This window comes from Triticum dicoccoides, chromosome 1B (assembly GCF_002162155.2).
Source record: "Triticum dicoccoides isolate Atlit2015 ecotype Zavitan chromosome 1B, WEW_v2.0, whole genome shotgun sequence".
Taxonomy (NCBI): Eukaryota; Viridiplantae; Streptophyta; class Magnoliopsida; order Poales; family Poaceae; genus Triticum; species Triticum dicoccoides.
In genome coordinates, this window is record NC_041381.1 from 663,826,280 (window position 1) to 663,840,845 (window position 14,566).

Sequence of the window (14,566 nt, forward strand, 5' to 3'; positions counted from 1 at the left end):
AATAGAGTACCGGACCAAAGCATTAGCACTTAGTGAATACATGAACTCCTCAAACTACGGTCATCACCGGAAAGTGTCCCGACTATTGTGACTCCGGGGTTTGCCGGATCATAACACATAGTAGGTGACTATAACTTGCAAGATAGGATCAAGAACTCACATATATTCATGAAAACATAATAGGTTCTGATCTGAAATCATGGTACTTGGGCCCTAGTGACAAGCATTAAGCATGCAAAGTCATAGCAACATCAATCTTAGAACATAATGGATACTAGGGATCAATGTTGGAAATATGCCCTAGAGGCAATAATAAAATGATTATTATTATATTTCCTTGTTCATGATAATTGTCTATTCTTCATGCTATAATTGTATTAACCGGAAACAGTGATACATGTGTGAATACATAGACCACAAGATGTCCCTAGTGAGCCTCTAGTTGACTAGCTCGTTGATCAACAGATAGTCATGGTTTCCTGACTATGGACATTGGATGTCATTGATAACGGGATCACATAATTAGGAGAATGATGTGATGGACAAGACCCAATCCTAAGCATAGCACAAGATCGTGTAGTTCGTTTGCTAAAGCTTTTCTAATGTCAAGTATCAGTTTTCTTAGACCATGAGATTGTGTAACTCCCGGATACCGTAGGAGTGCTTTGGGTGTACCAAACGTCACAACGTAACTGGGTGACTATAAAGGTGCACTACGGGTATCTCCGAAAGTGTCTGTTGGGTTGGCATGAATCGAGACTGGGATTTGTCACTCCGTATGCCGGAGAGGTATCTCTGGGCCCACTCGGTAATGCATCATCATAATGAGCTCAATGTGACCAAGTGGTTGGTCACGGGATCATGCATTACGTAACGAGTAAAGTGACTTGCCGGTAACGAGATTTAACGAGGTATTGGGATACCGACGATCGAATCTCGGGCAAGTAACATACCGATTGACAAAGGGAATTGTATACGGGATTACTTGAATCCTCAACATCGTGGTTCATCCGATGAGGTCATCGTGGAACATGTGGGAGCCAACATGGGTATCCAGATCCCGTTGTTGGTTATTGACCGGAGAGCTGTCTCGGTCATGTCTACATGATTCCCGAACCTGTAGGGTCTACACAGTTAAGGTTTGATGACGCTAGGGTTATTAGGAAGACTTGTATGTGATTACAGAATGTTGTTCAGAATCCCGGATAAGATCATGGACGTCACAAGGAGTTCCGGAATGGTCCGGAGGTGAATATTTATATATGGGAAGTTGACATACGGTCACCGGAAAGGTTCGGGGCATACCGGTATTGTACCGGGGCCACCGGAAGGGTTCCAGGGGTCCACCTGGAGGGGCCACCTCTCCCGGAGGGCCTCATGGGCCGTAGTGGGAAGGGAACCAGCCCTTAGAGGGCTGGGCGCATCCCCCCCTTGGGCCCATGCGCCTAGGATTGGGGGGGGGGGAACCCTAAAGGGCCACCCCCCTTGCTTGGGGGGCAAGGTCCCCCCTGGCAGCCGCCCCCCTTCCTCCTCCCCCTATAAATAGAGGGGCGAGGGGAGGGCTGCAGACACACCTCCAAGGCGCAGCCCCTCCCCTCCCCAACACCTCTCCTCCTTCACAGAAGCTTGGCAAAGCCCTGCCGGAGTACTGCCTCTCCATCACCACCACGCCGTCGTGCTGCTGCTGGAGCTCTCTTCCTCAACCTCTCCCTCCTCCTTGCTGGATCAAGGCGCGGGAGACGTCTCCGCTCCATACGTGTGTTGAATGCGGAGGTGCCATCTGTTCGGCGCTAGGATCATCGGTGATTTGGATCATGACGAGTACGACTCCATCAACCCCGTTCTCTTGAACGCTTCCGCTCGCGATCTACAAGGGTATGTAGATGCACCTCTCTCTCTCTCATTGCTAGATGACTCCATAGATTGATCTTGGTGATGCGTAGATTTTTTTTATTTTCTGCAACGATCTCCAATAGTGGCATCATGAGCTAGGTCTATGCGTAGTTTCTATGCACGAGTAGAACACAATTTTGTTGTGGGCGTATATTTTGTCAATTTACTTGCCACCACTAGTCTTATCTTGTTTCGTCGGCATCGTGGGATGAAGAGGCCCGGACCGATCTTACACGTACGCTTACGTGAGACAGGTTCCACCGACTGCCATGCACTAGTTGCATAAGGTGGCTAGCGGGTGTCTGTCTCTCCCACTTTAGTCGGATCGGATTCGATGAAAAGGGTCCTTATGAAGGGTAAATAGAAATTGGCATATCACGTTGTGGTTTTAGTGTAGGTAAGAAACGTTCTTGCTAGAACCCTATAACAGCCACGTAAAAACTTGCAACAACAATTAGAGGACGCCTAACTTGTTTTTGTAGCATATGCCTTGTGATGTGATATGGCCAAAAGGATGTGATGAATGAAATATATGTGATGTATGAGATTGATCATGTTCTTGTAATAGGAATCACGACTTGCATGTCGATGAGTATGACAACCGGCAGGAGCCATATGAGTTGTCTTTATTTATTATATGACCCGCGTGTCACTAAATAATGCCATGTAATTACTTTACTTCTTTGCTAAACCATTAGCCATAGTAGTAGAAGTAATAGGTGGCGAGACAACTTCATGGAGACACGATGATGGAGATCATGGTGTTATGCCGGTGACGATGATGATCATGGCGCCCCGAAGATGGAGATCAAAGGAGCAAAATGATATTGGCCATATCATGTCACTATTTGATTGCATGTGATGTTTATCATGTTTTTGCATCTTATTTGCTTAGAACGACGGTAGTAAATAAGATGATCCCTCATAAAAATTTCAAGATAGTGTTTCCCCTAATTGTGCACCGCTGTGAAAGTTCGTTGTTTCGAAGCACCACGTGATGATCGGGTGTGATAGATCCTAACGTTCACATACAACGGGTGTAAGCCAGATTTACACATGCAAAACACTTAGGTTGACTTGACGAGCCTAGCATGTATAGACATGGCCTCGGAACACAAGAGACCGAAAGGTCGAGCATGAGTCGTATAGAAGATACGATCAACATGGAGACGTTCACCGATGATGACTAGTCCGTCTCACGTGATGATCGGACACGGCCTAGTTGACTCAGATCATGTATCACTTAGATGACTAGAGGGATGTCTATCTGAGTGGGAGTTCATTAAATAATTTGACTAGATGAACTTAATTATCATGAACTTAGTCTAAAACCTTTTGCAAAATGTCTTGTAGATCAAATGGCCCACGCTCATGTCAACCTCAACTTCAACGCGTTCCTAGAGAAAACCAAGCTGAAAGACGATGGCAGCAACTATACGGACTGGGTCCGCAACCTGAGGATCTTCCTCATAGCTGCCAAGAAAGCATATGTCCTAGAAGCACCGCTAGGCGAATCACCCGTCCCAGCGAACCAAGACGTTATGAACGCTTGGCAGTCGCGTGTTGATGATTACTCCCTCGTTCAGTGCGACATGCGTTACAGCTTAGAACCGGGGCTCCAAAAGCGTTTTGAGTAACACGAAGCATATGAGATGTTCCAAGAGCTGAAAATGGTTTCCAAGCTCATGCCCAGGTCGAGAGATATGAAGTCTCCGACAAGTTCTACAGTTGTAAGATGGAGGAAAATAGTTCTGTCAGCGAGCACATACTCAAAATGTCTGGGTTGCACAACCGCTTGTCCCAGCTGGACATTAACCTCCCGGATGAGGCGGTCATTGACAGAATCCTTCAGTCGCTCCCACCTAGCTACAAGAGCTTTGTGATGAACTACAATATGCAGGGGATGGTGAAAACTATTCCTGAGGTATTTTCAATGCTGAAATCAGCAGAGGTAGAAATCAAAAAGGAACATCAAGTGTTGATGGTCAATAAAACCACTAGTTTTAAGAAAGGCAAGGGTAAGAAGAACTTCAAGAAGGACGGCAAGGGAGTTGCCGCACCCGGTAAACCAGTTGTCGGTAAGAAGCCAAAGCACAGACCCAAACCTGCGACTGAGTGCTTTTATTGCAAGGGGAACGGTCACTAGAAGCGGAACTGCCCCAAGTACTTAGCGGATAAGAAGGCCGGCAACACCAAAGGTATATATGATATACATGTTATTGATGTGTACCTTACCAATACTCGTAGTAGCTCCTGGGTATTTGATACCGGTGCGGTCGATCATATTTGTAACTCAAAACAAGAGCTGCGGAATAAGAGGAGACTGGCGAAGGACGAGGTGATGATGCGCATCGGGAATGGTTCCAAGGTCGATGTGATCACCGTCGGCACGCTACCTCTACATTTACCTACGGGATTAGTTTTAAACCTCAATAATTGTTATTTAGTGCCAGCTTTGAGCATGAACATTGTATCTAGATCTCGTTTAATACGAGATGACTACTCATTTAAATCCGAGAATAATGGTTGTTCTATTTATATGAGAGATATGTTTTATGGTCATGCCCCGCTGGTCAATGGTTTATTCTTAATGAATCTCGAACGTGATGTTACAAATATTCATAGTGTGAATACCAAAAGATGTAAGATTGATAATGATAGTCCCACATATCTGTGGCACTGCCGCCTTGGTCACATTGGTGTCAAACGCATGAAGAAGCTCCATACAGATGGACTCTTGGAGTCTCTTGATTTCGAATCATTTAACACGTGCGAACCATGCCTCATGGGCAAAATGACCAAGACTCCGTTCTCCGGAACAATGGAGCGAGCAACCAACTTATTGGAAATTATACATACTGATGTGTGCGGTCCAATGAGTGTTGAGGCTCGCGGTGGCTATCGTTATGTTCTCACCCTCACTGATGACTTAAGTAGATATGGATATGTCTACTTAATGAAACACAAGTCTGAGACCTTTGAAAAGTTCAAGGAATTTCAGAACGAGGTAGAGAATCAACGTGACAGAAAAATAAAGTTCTTACGATCAGATCGTGGGGGATAATATTTAAGTCACGAGTTTGGCACACACTTAAGAAAATGTGGAATTGTTTCACAACTCATGCCGCCTGGAACACCTCAGTGTAACGGTGTGTCCGAACATCGTAATCGCACTCTATTGGATACGGTGCGGTCTATGATGTCTCTTACCGATTTACCGCTATCATTTTGGGGATACGCTTTAGAGACAACTACATTAACTTTAAATAGGGCACCCTCTAAATCCGTTGAGACGACACCGTATGAATTATGGTTTGGAAAGAAACCTAAGTTGTCGTTTCTAAAAGTTTGGGGATGCGATGCTTATGTCAAGAAACTTCAACCTGAAAAGCTCGAACCCAAGTCGGAAAAATGCGTCTTCATAGGATACCCTAAGGAAACCATTGGGTATACCTTCTACCTCAGATTCAAAGGCAAGATTTTCGTTGCCAAGAACGGGTCCTTTCTAGAGAAAGAGTTTCTCTCGAAAGAAGTAAGTGGGAGGAAAGTGGAACTTGATGAATTACTACCTCTTGAACCGCTAAGTACCGCAGCTCAGGAAGATGTTCCTGTTGTGCCTGCACCGACTAGATAGGAAATTAATGATGATGATCAAGGTACTTCGGATCAAGTGACTACTGAACTTTGTAGGCCCACAAGGACACGTTCCACACCAGAGTGGTATGGCAACCCTGTCCTGGAAATCATGTTGTTAGACAATGGTGAACCTTTGAACTATGAAGAAGTGATGGCGGGACCAGATTCCAACAAATGGCTTGAAGCCATGCAATCCAAGATAGGATCCATGTATGAAAACAAAGTATGGACTTTGACAGACTTGCTCGATGATCGGCGAGCGATAGAAAATAAATGGATCTTTAAGAAGAAGACGGACGCGGATGGTAATGTTACCATCTATAAAGCTCGTCTTTTCGCTAAGGGTTATCGACAAGTTCAAGGGGTTGACTATGATGAGACTTTCTCTCCCGTAGCGAAGCTGAAGTCCCTCCGAATCATGTTAGCAATTGCCGCATACTATGATTATGAGATATGACCAATGGACGTCAAAACGGCATTCCTTAACGGCTATCTTAAGGAAGAACTGTATATGATGCAGCCGGAAGGTTTTGTCGATCCTAAGAATGCTAACAAAGTATGCAAGCTCCAGCGATCCATTTATGGGCTGGTGCAAGCATCTCGGAGTTGGAACATTCGCTTTGATGAGATGATCAAAGCGTTTGGGTTTATGCAGACTTATGGAGAAGCCTGCGTTTACGAGAAAGTGAGTGGGAGCTCTGTAGCATTTCTCATATTATATGTGGATGACATACTTTTGATGGGAAATGATATAGAACTTTTGGACAACATAAAGGCCTACTTGAATAAGTGTTTTTCAATGAAGGACCTTGGAGAAGCTGATTATATATTAGGCATCAAGATCTATAGAGATAGATCGAGACGCCTCATAGGTCTTTCACAAAGCACATACCTTGATAAGATATTGAAGAAGTTCAATATGGATCAGTCCAAGAAGGGGTTCTTGCCTGTGTTGCAAGGTGTGAAATTGAGCTCGACTCAATCCCCGACCACAACAGAAGATAAAGAAAAGATGAGTGTCATCCCCTATGCCTCGGCCATAGGGTCTATTATGTATGCCATGTTGTGTACCAGACCTGATGTAAACCTTGCCGTAAGTTTGGTTGCAAGACTCCAAAGTAATCCCAGCATGGAACACTGGACAGCGGTCAAGAATATCCTGAAGTACCTGAAAAGGACTAAGGATATGTTTCTCGTTTATGGAGGTGACGAAGAGCTCGTCGTAAAGGATTACGTCGATCCTAGCTTCGACACAGATCTGGATGACTCCAAGTCACAAACCGGATACATGTATATTTTGAATGGTGGGGCAGTAAGCTGGTGCAGCAGCAAGCAGAGCGTCGTGGCGGGATCTACATGTGAAGCGGAGTACATGGCAGCCTCAGAGGCAGCGCATGAAGCAATCTGGATGAAGGAGTTCATCACCGACCTAGGAGTTATTCCCAATGCATCGGGGCCGATCACTCTCTTCCATGACAACACTGGAGCTATTGCCCTTGCCAAGGAGCCCAGGTTTCACAAGAAGACCAGGCACATCAAGCGTCGCTTCAACTCCATTCGTGAAAATGTTTAAGATGTAGACATAGATATTTGCAAAGTGCATACGGATCTGAATGTCGCAGATCCGTTGACTAAACCTCTTCCGCGAGCAAAACATGATCAACACCAGAACTCTATGGGTGTTCGATTCATCATAGTGTAACTAGATTATTGACTCTAGTGCAAGTGGGAGACTGTTGGAAATATGCCCTAGAGGCAATAATAAAATGATTATTATTATATTTCCTTGTTCATGATAATTGTCTATTGTTCATGCTATACTTGTATTAACCGGAAACAGTGATACATGTGTGAATACATAGACCACAACATGTCCCTAGTGAGCCTCTAGTTGAATAGCTCGTTGATCAACAGATAGTCATGGTTTCCTGACTATGGACATTGGGTGTCATTGATAACGGGATCACATCATTAGGAGAATGATGTGATGGACAAGACCCAATCCTAAGCATAGCACAAGATCGTGTAGTTCGTTTGCTAAAGCTTTTCTAATGTCAAGTATCAGTTTCTTAGACCATGAGATTGTGTAACTCCCGGATACCATAGGAGTGCTTTGGGTGTACCAAACGTCACAACATAACTGGGTGACTATAAAGGTGCACTACAGGTATCTCCGAAAGTGTCTGTTGGGTTGGCACGAATCGAGACTGGGATTTGTCACTCCGTATGACGGAGAGGTATCTCTGGGCCCACTCGGTAATGCATCATCATAATGAGCTCAATGTGACCAAGTGGTTGGTCAAGGGATCATGCATTACGTAACGAGTAAAGTGACTTGCCGGTAACGAGATTTAACGAGGTATTGGGATACCGATGATCGAATCTCGGGCAAGTAACGTACCGATTGACAAAGGGAATTGTATACGGGATTACTTGAATCCTCGACATCGTGGTTCATCCGATGAGATCATCGTGGAACATGTGGGAGCTAGCATGGGTATCCAGATCCCGCTGTTGGTTATTGGTCGGACAGCTGTCTCGGTCATGTCTACATGATTCCCGAACCCGTAGGGTCTACACACTTAAGGTTCGATAATGCTAGGGTTATTAGGAAGACTTGTATGTGATTACCGAATGTTGTTCGGAGTCCCGGATAAGATCCAGGACGTCACGAGGAGTTCCGGAATGGTCCAGAGGTGAAGATTTATATATGGGAAGTTGACATAGGGTCATTGGAAAGGTTCGGGGGCATACCGGTATTGTACCGGGGCCACCGGAAGGGTTCCGGGGATCCATCGGGAGGGGCCACCTCTCCCGGAGGGCCTCATGGGCCATAGTGGGAAGGGAACCATCCCTTAGAGGGTTGAGCGCATCCCCCCTTGGGCCCATGCGCCTAGGGTTGGGGGGGAAACCCTAAAGGGGGCGCCCCCCTTGCTTGGGGGGCAAGTTCCCCCCCTTGGCCGCCCCCCCTCTAGATCTCATCTAGAGGGGGCCGACCCCCTTCCTCCTCCCCCTATAAATAGAGGGGCGAGGGGAGGGCTGCAGACACACCTCCAAGGCGCAGCCCCTCCCCTCCCCAACACCTCTCCTCTTCCGCAGAAGCTTGGCGAAGCCCTGCCGGAGTACTGCCTCTCCATCACCACCACGCCGTCGTGCTGCTGCTGGAGCTCTCTTCCTCAACCTCTCCTTCCTCCTTGCTGGATCAAGGCACGGGAGACGTCTCCGCTTCGTACGTGTGTTGAACGCGAAGGTGCCGTTCGTTCGGCGCTAGGATCATCGGTGATTTGGATCACGACGAGTACGACTCCATCAACCCCGTTCTCTTGAACGCTTCCGCTTGCGATCTACAAGGGTATGTAGATGCACCTATCTCTCTTGTTGCTAGATGACTCCATAGATTGATCTTGGTGATACGTAGAATTTTTTATTATTTTCTGCAACGATCTCCAACAATCAAACCCTAACAAAACTAAGTCGATTACATGGTAAATCTCATCCAACCCATCACCGTCCAGCAAGCCTACGATGGGATTACTCACGCACGACGGTGAGCATCATGAAATTGGTGATGTAGGATGGTTGATGATGACGGTGGTGACGGATTCCCCTCTTCGGAGCCCCGAACGGACTCCAGATCAGCCCTCCCAAAGAAGACTAGTAGAGTGTCCGTGCGTTGCCACGGGCTCTTGAACTATTTTGCAAGAGTTACATGTTAAATTACAAATGTATAAACAATATAACACAAACACAATTATTGAATAATTGAAGTCCATTTGTGTAATGTAAATTGATAACAAAAAGAAAGATTAACGACATGTCCATGTAACAGACTAAGCGATGTTCCAACTAAACATCTATTACAAAACTATCCATATCTAGATGATGCACTTAAGAAATTCTTTCACGATATCAAGAAAGTTGTCTTTAGCTTCATTCCCACGATGATTTAGCAAGTATAATAAAAACCCTTCCTCAACTCATACCCATCCTCCACAAACAATATGTGTAGTTAGTATGAAAATTTCACGCCGAAGGTCTTAAAACAATACTCACCACGCAAACCGGCTTGACCAATAGATTACCGTTCCACCAGAGCATAAAATGAAAAACAAAATAGCCAGACACATTCCTGCAATTTTTTAAATTAATAGTAAGAATATAGTGATAACAAAAATAAATGTTTTTATTATGAATTCATTACCCATCTATACTCGTTGGAATACCAAACGGAAATAAACATTGCCATTTAGATATATCAGAATTCCAACCAGGCAGCTTTATTTCAAGTGCTTCTTTGAAATCTCTTGCAGAACTTCTTAATTTTAGTGCATGCCTCAAATTTTCATCCTCTGACGATTGTGATGTTTGAATAAGGTCCATAATATATAGACGACGTGCCTCTTTGTCGATGACATACAAGATGTATCGGCCGATGGATGCATAGGAAAGATAAATCTACAAGTGGAGCTATTACAAACAACAATAAACCATGATAACAATAGACAAAATACTTTACTTACCATGTTGCACGATGAGATGTTGTCCATCCTAGGCCAGCTATCAAATAATGTCGCCAACGTCTGGATAGTTTCCTTCTCGCAAAACTTCTGACCTCGTGTTGACTCTAGCATCTTGGACTAAGTAAAAGAAGAGATATTGTTGCAAAATGTTGATACTAATGCCCGTGCGTTGCTACAGGCAACAATGTAGGAAAATGAGTCAATAATCATGCTTTAACAATTTCATCAATAAATAAGTGCACAATTTTAGTTGATATATCACAATGTTTTAATTTAGCCTTCACATGAAGGTTCAATATCACAATGTTGTAATTTCTCCTTTACATGAAGGTCCACCGGAAGAGGAATCATGGTCTCCTCCATCTTGTCAGCATTAATTTGTTGAACATCACACTCAATGGGGTAGTGCTCCTTCACCGGAATGTCATATTTGATGCTATTAGGTATCCTACGCCTGTATTAAGCAACTTTCTAGCAATGATGATTTATTTCTCATAAAAACAAGTTCTGATAATGTACATGCCATCAATTGTTTAGCTCCCTAGTGTGCTCAACGAGCTTGCGTCATCGTTACTCTCCTACATCTCTGACCCCTGTTGGCCGAACAACCATTGTAGTTGGAGGAGAGTGACCCGCTGCTCCACTTCCATAATCTTTAGAGACTCCAACCTCATTATGGCCCTCGTGAGCCTCCTCCCCGCCTCATTCCTGATCTTGAACCATCCTAGAGATGGATGTGCACATCAAGAACCAGCACTAAACTTATAGACAGGGTGATCTTAGTGGATCCCCGCCTCACTCCTGATCTTGAACCATCCGAGAGATGGATGTGCGCACAAAGAACCAACACTAAACTTATAGACGGAGTGAGCTTAGTGGCTTGAGGCAGGTGTCAGTAAGGACATGAAGGCATGGTGGTGTGCTCCTCATTGCTGGCGCGAGGGCCGGAACAAACATAATCGACCGTGCTCAACGAGCCCGCATGACCGTTCCTCTCCTACATCTCAGACCCCTGTTGGTAGAAACCACTTCCATAATCTTTAGAGACTCGGGCCTTTTGATGGGCCTCGTGAGCCTCCTCTCCAACTTGTTTCGGATCTTGAACCATCCGATAGTTCCCCTCAAGCTCGTGAAACTGTAAGCAGCCACCAAATCCCAGAGCAAAAATTTCAAGATGTATTGACCAAATAGGAATTGAAGGAGTTGACGCATGGGTGCTACAGAGTAGTGCATCAACTTTTTTTTCCTCTCAACATTTTCAAGATCAAACATGCCAAATCATTTGCGTCAGGTCAAAGGAGAGTTGTCATGTACATAACCGGGCCTAGTTCAATGTAAGAATTTTTTATGTAAAGAAAGAATCAAACAACTACAAGAACAAAAAGCATTGATGAGTTTGTACAGAAAAGACCTTGGCAAATCTTTTTAATGTATCTCATGTTTGGTCTAGAACAAAAAGATGTTGATTAGATCATTTTGACACTATAACATCCTTTAAATTATCATGTTTTCAGTACATTATATTCCAGCACCATCTTTCCTTGGTTCCCACAGAAACCGAGTATTAAGCACCAAGTCGCTCTCCTTACCTATAGCTATAGGACACCTAGTGAGCATATTGGGCACCTTCGGAACAATCACTTATGCAGACAATTTCATCTTTGGAAGTACAGCCCAAATGCAAATTTCCTAGCTCAGGGAACATTAGACAACACAATACCAAGTGCAAAAGTAAAGTTTATGAATTCATGCCGACAAGAAAGTGCTTGCAGAATTAATATAAATTATCGTCCATTTTGCAAGCTCTTATACAATCAGCAGCACGATTAACCTGCATCCTCACAACCTAAAGCAGAAAGTACAAAATCAGTTATTAAGTCACCACTAAAATTGGTCCCAAAGACAAAAGAGCATTGTTTCGAATGAGAATTGGTGCAGTAAGTGGGCATCTTGCCACGGCATACAAGCCATAGGAGTATAATTGGATATCACAAATGTTAAAGCTAGAACTAAGCATAGTATCCCATTTTCAAAGCACAAACTTGTCACGTTCTTTGTTTTTTAAACAATCCATGCAAAGCATCTCTATGAGCAAGAACTATCTTGTGGAACAAAATTTTAAAATAAGGAGGAATGATAAAATCACAATAAATGGCAAGTCCGCACCTCAACGGCAATTAACTCAATACAATGGGTAATGGGGAGCTTGGGCAGCGCCACTCCTTGTTCCAGTAAAACCAAATCAAACAACAGAAAATTCTCTATGCAGACACGCAGACAAGCAACATGGACATCCAAGCACTATTTGCCCATGTCACCCACCACCTCCTTGTCGTCATCCACAGCTGTGGGAAGCGAATGTGGTGACCTACAACAACGGATCTTTAGGCCTTTGAGATGAGAACGAACCATCCCTTACTGGCTACACATATATTATAACCAATGCACCGCCTACTGCACTTTGCCCTCGGCCTCTGGTTCATGCAACTTTCTACAGAGCTCAAGAGAGGAAGAGGAGAAGTAAACTGAGAGATTTACCAAGCCGGCGGCGAAGAAGATGACAAGAGACTCACAGAAGCAGCTATAGTGACAGCGGTGTGGATGAGCTTGAGCAGGGTCAAGACCACATCTCTATATCACCATATGAAAGTGTCATCAACACATACAACATGTACAGTTTTCAAGGAGAAAAGAGGAGCATAAATCATGCTTATTTTTCATACACTAACTATTAACCAGTACAAATCTGCATAAAGCAAACTGGCAGGTCATATTATTGTAAAAATATAGGGAAATGCACCTGTATAAGTTGCTGGGTAGAGTAGTAGTTTGTTCTCGCCTTCAACTCATCAGTCTTGGCCTACATTTCAGCACAATGCTTTAATAATTTACAGAAAATACGCAAGCTTAGCCAATCGATGGTGATATCCTTCCAACGGTTTAAGCTACCATACTTTGCATTTTTGGTGAAAGAGCTATGCACCCAACCCCAAGTCATATATCATCTAAGTCCAAGTGTCCAACGACAATAGCAAAGCTACGAAGCACACATTCAAAAGGCATGAACAAACATCAACAGCAAGTTATGAAGCAATCTATGAAATTCGATGGACACTTGGACTCCATGGGCAAAACTAAATAACAACAACCAACAAGTTACGAAGCATCAACAAGATATTATGCTTCTCAATGACAATTAAATCCATGGGCACTAAATAATTAAATCAAATCCATCTTCAATGAACCTCTATGATTATTTTCACCTAGCATCATGTATATTTTGACTGGACATGAAGCTTTTCATAACCAGATCACTTGCGTACAATGTTTGCCTTCAGATATGTGCAGAGATATAACTCCAGGTGACAAGATGGGTAGCTAACTATGCATTAATCTATGTATGTGTGGCCCACATCTAAATTGTACTTTTAACTCAAACATAACATAGACATAGGTACTCACGCCGAGCAGCCAACGTCCCAATCTACTAACGCATCAAATACTCACCTCAGTTCGACCCACGGCGAACAACATGCTCCACTGCAAAGCTGATACACCTACAATCGAAAAAATAGGTTCAAAATCAACCAGTTTATGGTGGCATATGGTTTTCTTGAAACACTTTTAGTGATGCCAAAGTCTCGGTCTCCATCAACGTCAGGAATATCCTGAAAGCTCCGGACATCAATAAAAATATGCTTGATGATACCAAAAGTATAGAGTCATTGCATGTTTAATTACGTTGAATATAGCTATGACGGCAGAGAACCAACACATGGACAATGTTGCAAACACCAGTCATTTTGTTGCTGCCAAGGGCCTTTTCAGAACATGTCGCTGCAAAATGAATCATCAAACACTGACGAAGGAAGCCAAGTAAATAAGTATGAATTTCTAGTGCTACTGAAGATGTGTACTGTGCCGAGTGCCTGCATATGTGCAAAGAAAGGTAATTGGACCACGATAGCCCTCACAAATAGGATACAAGATGCAGCGAGGAGTGTGTGTCGTTCCCACCGGAGCATCGGAGCCTGAAAAGGATCAAATATGAGATGAAAATGATCATCACTTGGCGTTTGATGGTTTCATGGAATTTACTTTCCAATTCTCATGATGGTAAGTGCTACTTACCTCAATGGAACACTTCCAAGAAGGAAGCTGATAATTAAAGCACACGTCAGTGGCACCGATCCGAAACAGATCCAGTGTTAAAGCTCTGAAAACAACAAAACTTAAGTATTTAGACTTCAGCCATATTTTCCACACCATAACACCATTATGTTGAACCTAATATACTATGATCAGGAATGTGACCACTAAGAGTACTCCAGTTGCTACTGAAAATCGCCCAGCTACAAATGGAAAATCTGGCTTGTTGATCTCCAAAATAGAGTATAATTTATACTAAATGATTGTACAGTATAAAGGATTAAGAAGGTGCATTTTCTCAAAGCACAAGGAATAAAATACAACCTTTTCAATTTGAATGTCGTATAGCTGATTCAGCCCTACCACGT

At 43.7% G+C, this 14,566-nt stretch overlaps 1 protein-coding gene across 2 annotated transcripts; it reads right to left on the bottom strand.

The window, feature by feature from the left end:
* Positions 1 to 12,232: 12,232 nt before the first annotated feature.
* LOC119349496 lies at positions 12,233 to 14,254 on the bottom strand. 2 transcript variants are annotated; one of them, XM_037617535.1, is made up of 5 exons: positions 14,181 to 14,254; positions 13,791 to 14,080; positions 13,557 to 13,606; positions 12,850 to 12,909; positions 12,233 to 12,417 (listed from the first exon to the last, which is right to left on the bottom strand). In XM_037617535.1, exons 2-5 carry the CDS (start codon positions 13,900 to 13,902, stop codon positions 12,385 to 12,387), a joined length of 255 nt encoding a protein of 84 aa, XP_037473432.1. In that variant the 5' UTR covers positions 13,903 to 14,080; positions 14,181 to 14,254; the 3' UTR covers positions 12,233 to 12,384. The 2 variants fall into 2 exon arrangements, with proteins under 2 accessions (XP_037473432.1, XP_037473431.1); XM_037617534.1 differs by lacking the exon at positions 12,233 to 12,417 and adding an exon at positions 12,424 to 12,680.
* Positions 14,255 to 14,566: the final 312 nt, after the last annotated feature.

Coding starts and splice junctions, on each gene's coding strand:
- LOC119349496 (XM_037617534.1), bottom strand. CDS start 13,902: ATGATTCATTTTGCAGCGACATGTTCTGAAAAGGCCCTTGGCAGCAAC. Junction 12,910..13,556: donor TCGCCGTGGGTCGAACTGAG/GTGAGTATTTGA, acceptor GCTGAAATGTAG/GCCAAGACTGATGAGTTGAA. Junction 12,681..12,849: donor CTACCCAGCAACTTATACAG/GTGCATTTCCCT, acceptor ATGGTGATATAG/AGATGTGGTCTTGACCCTGC.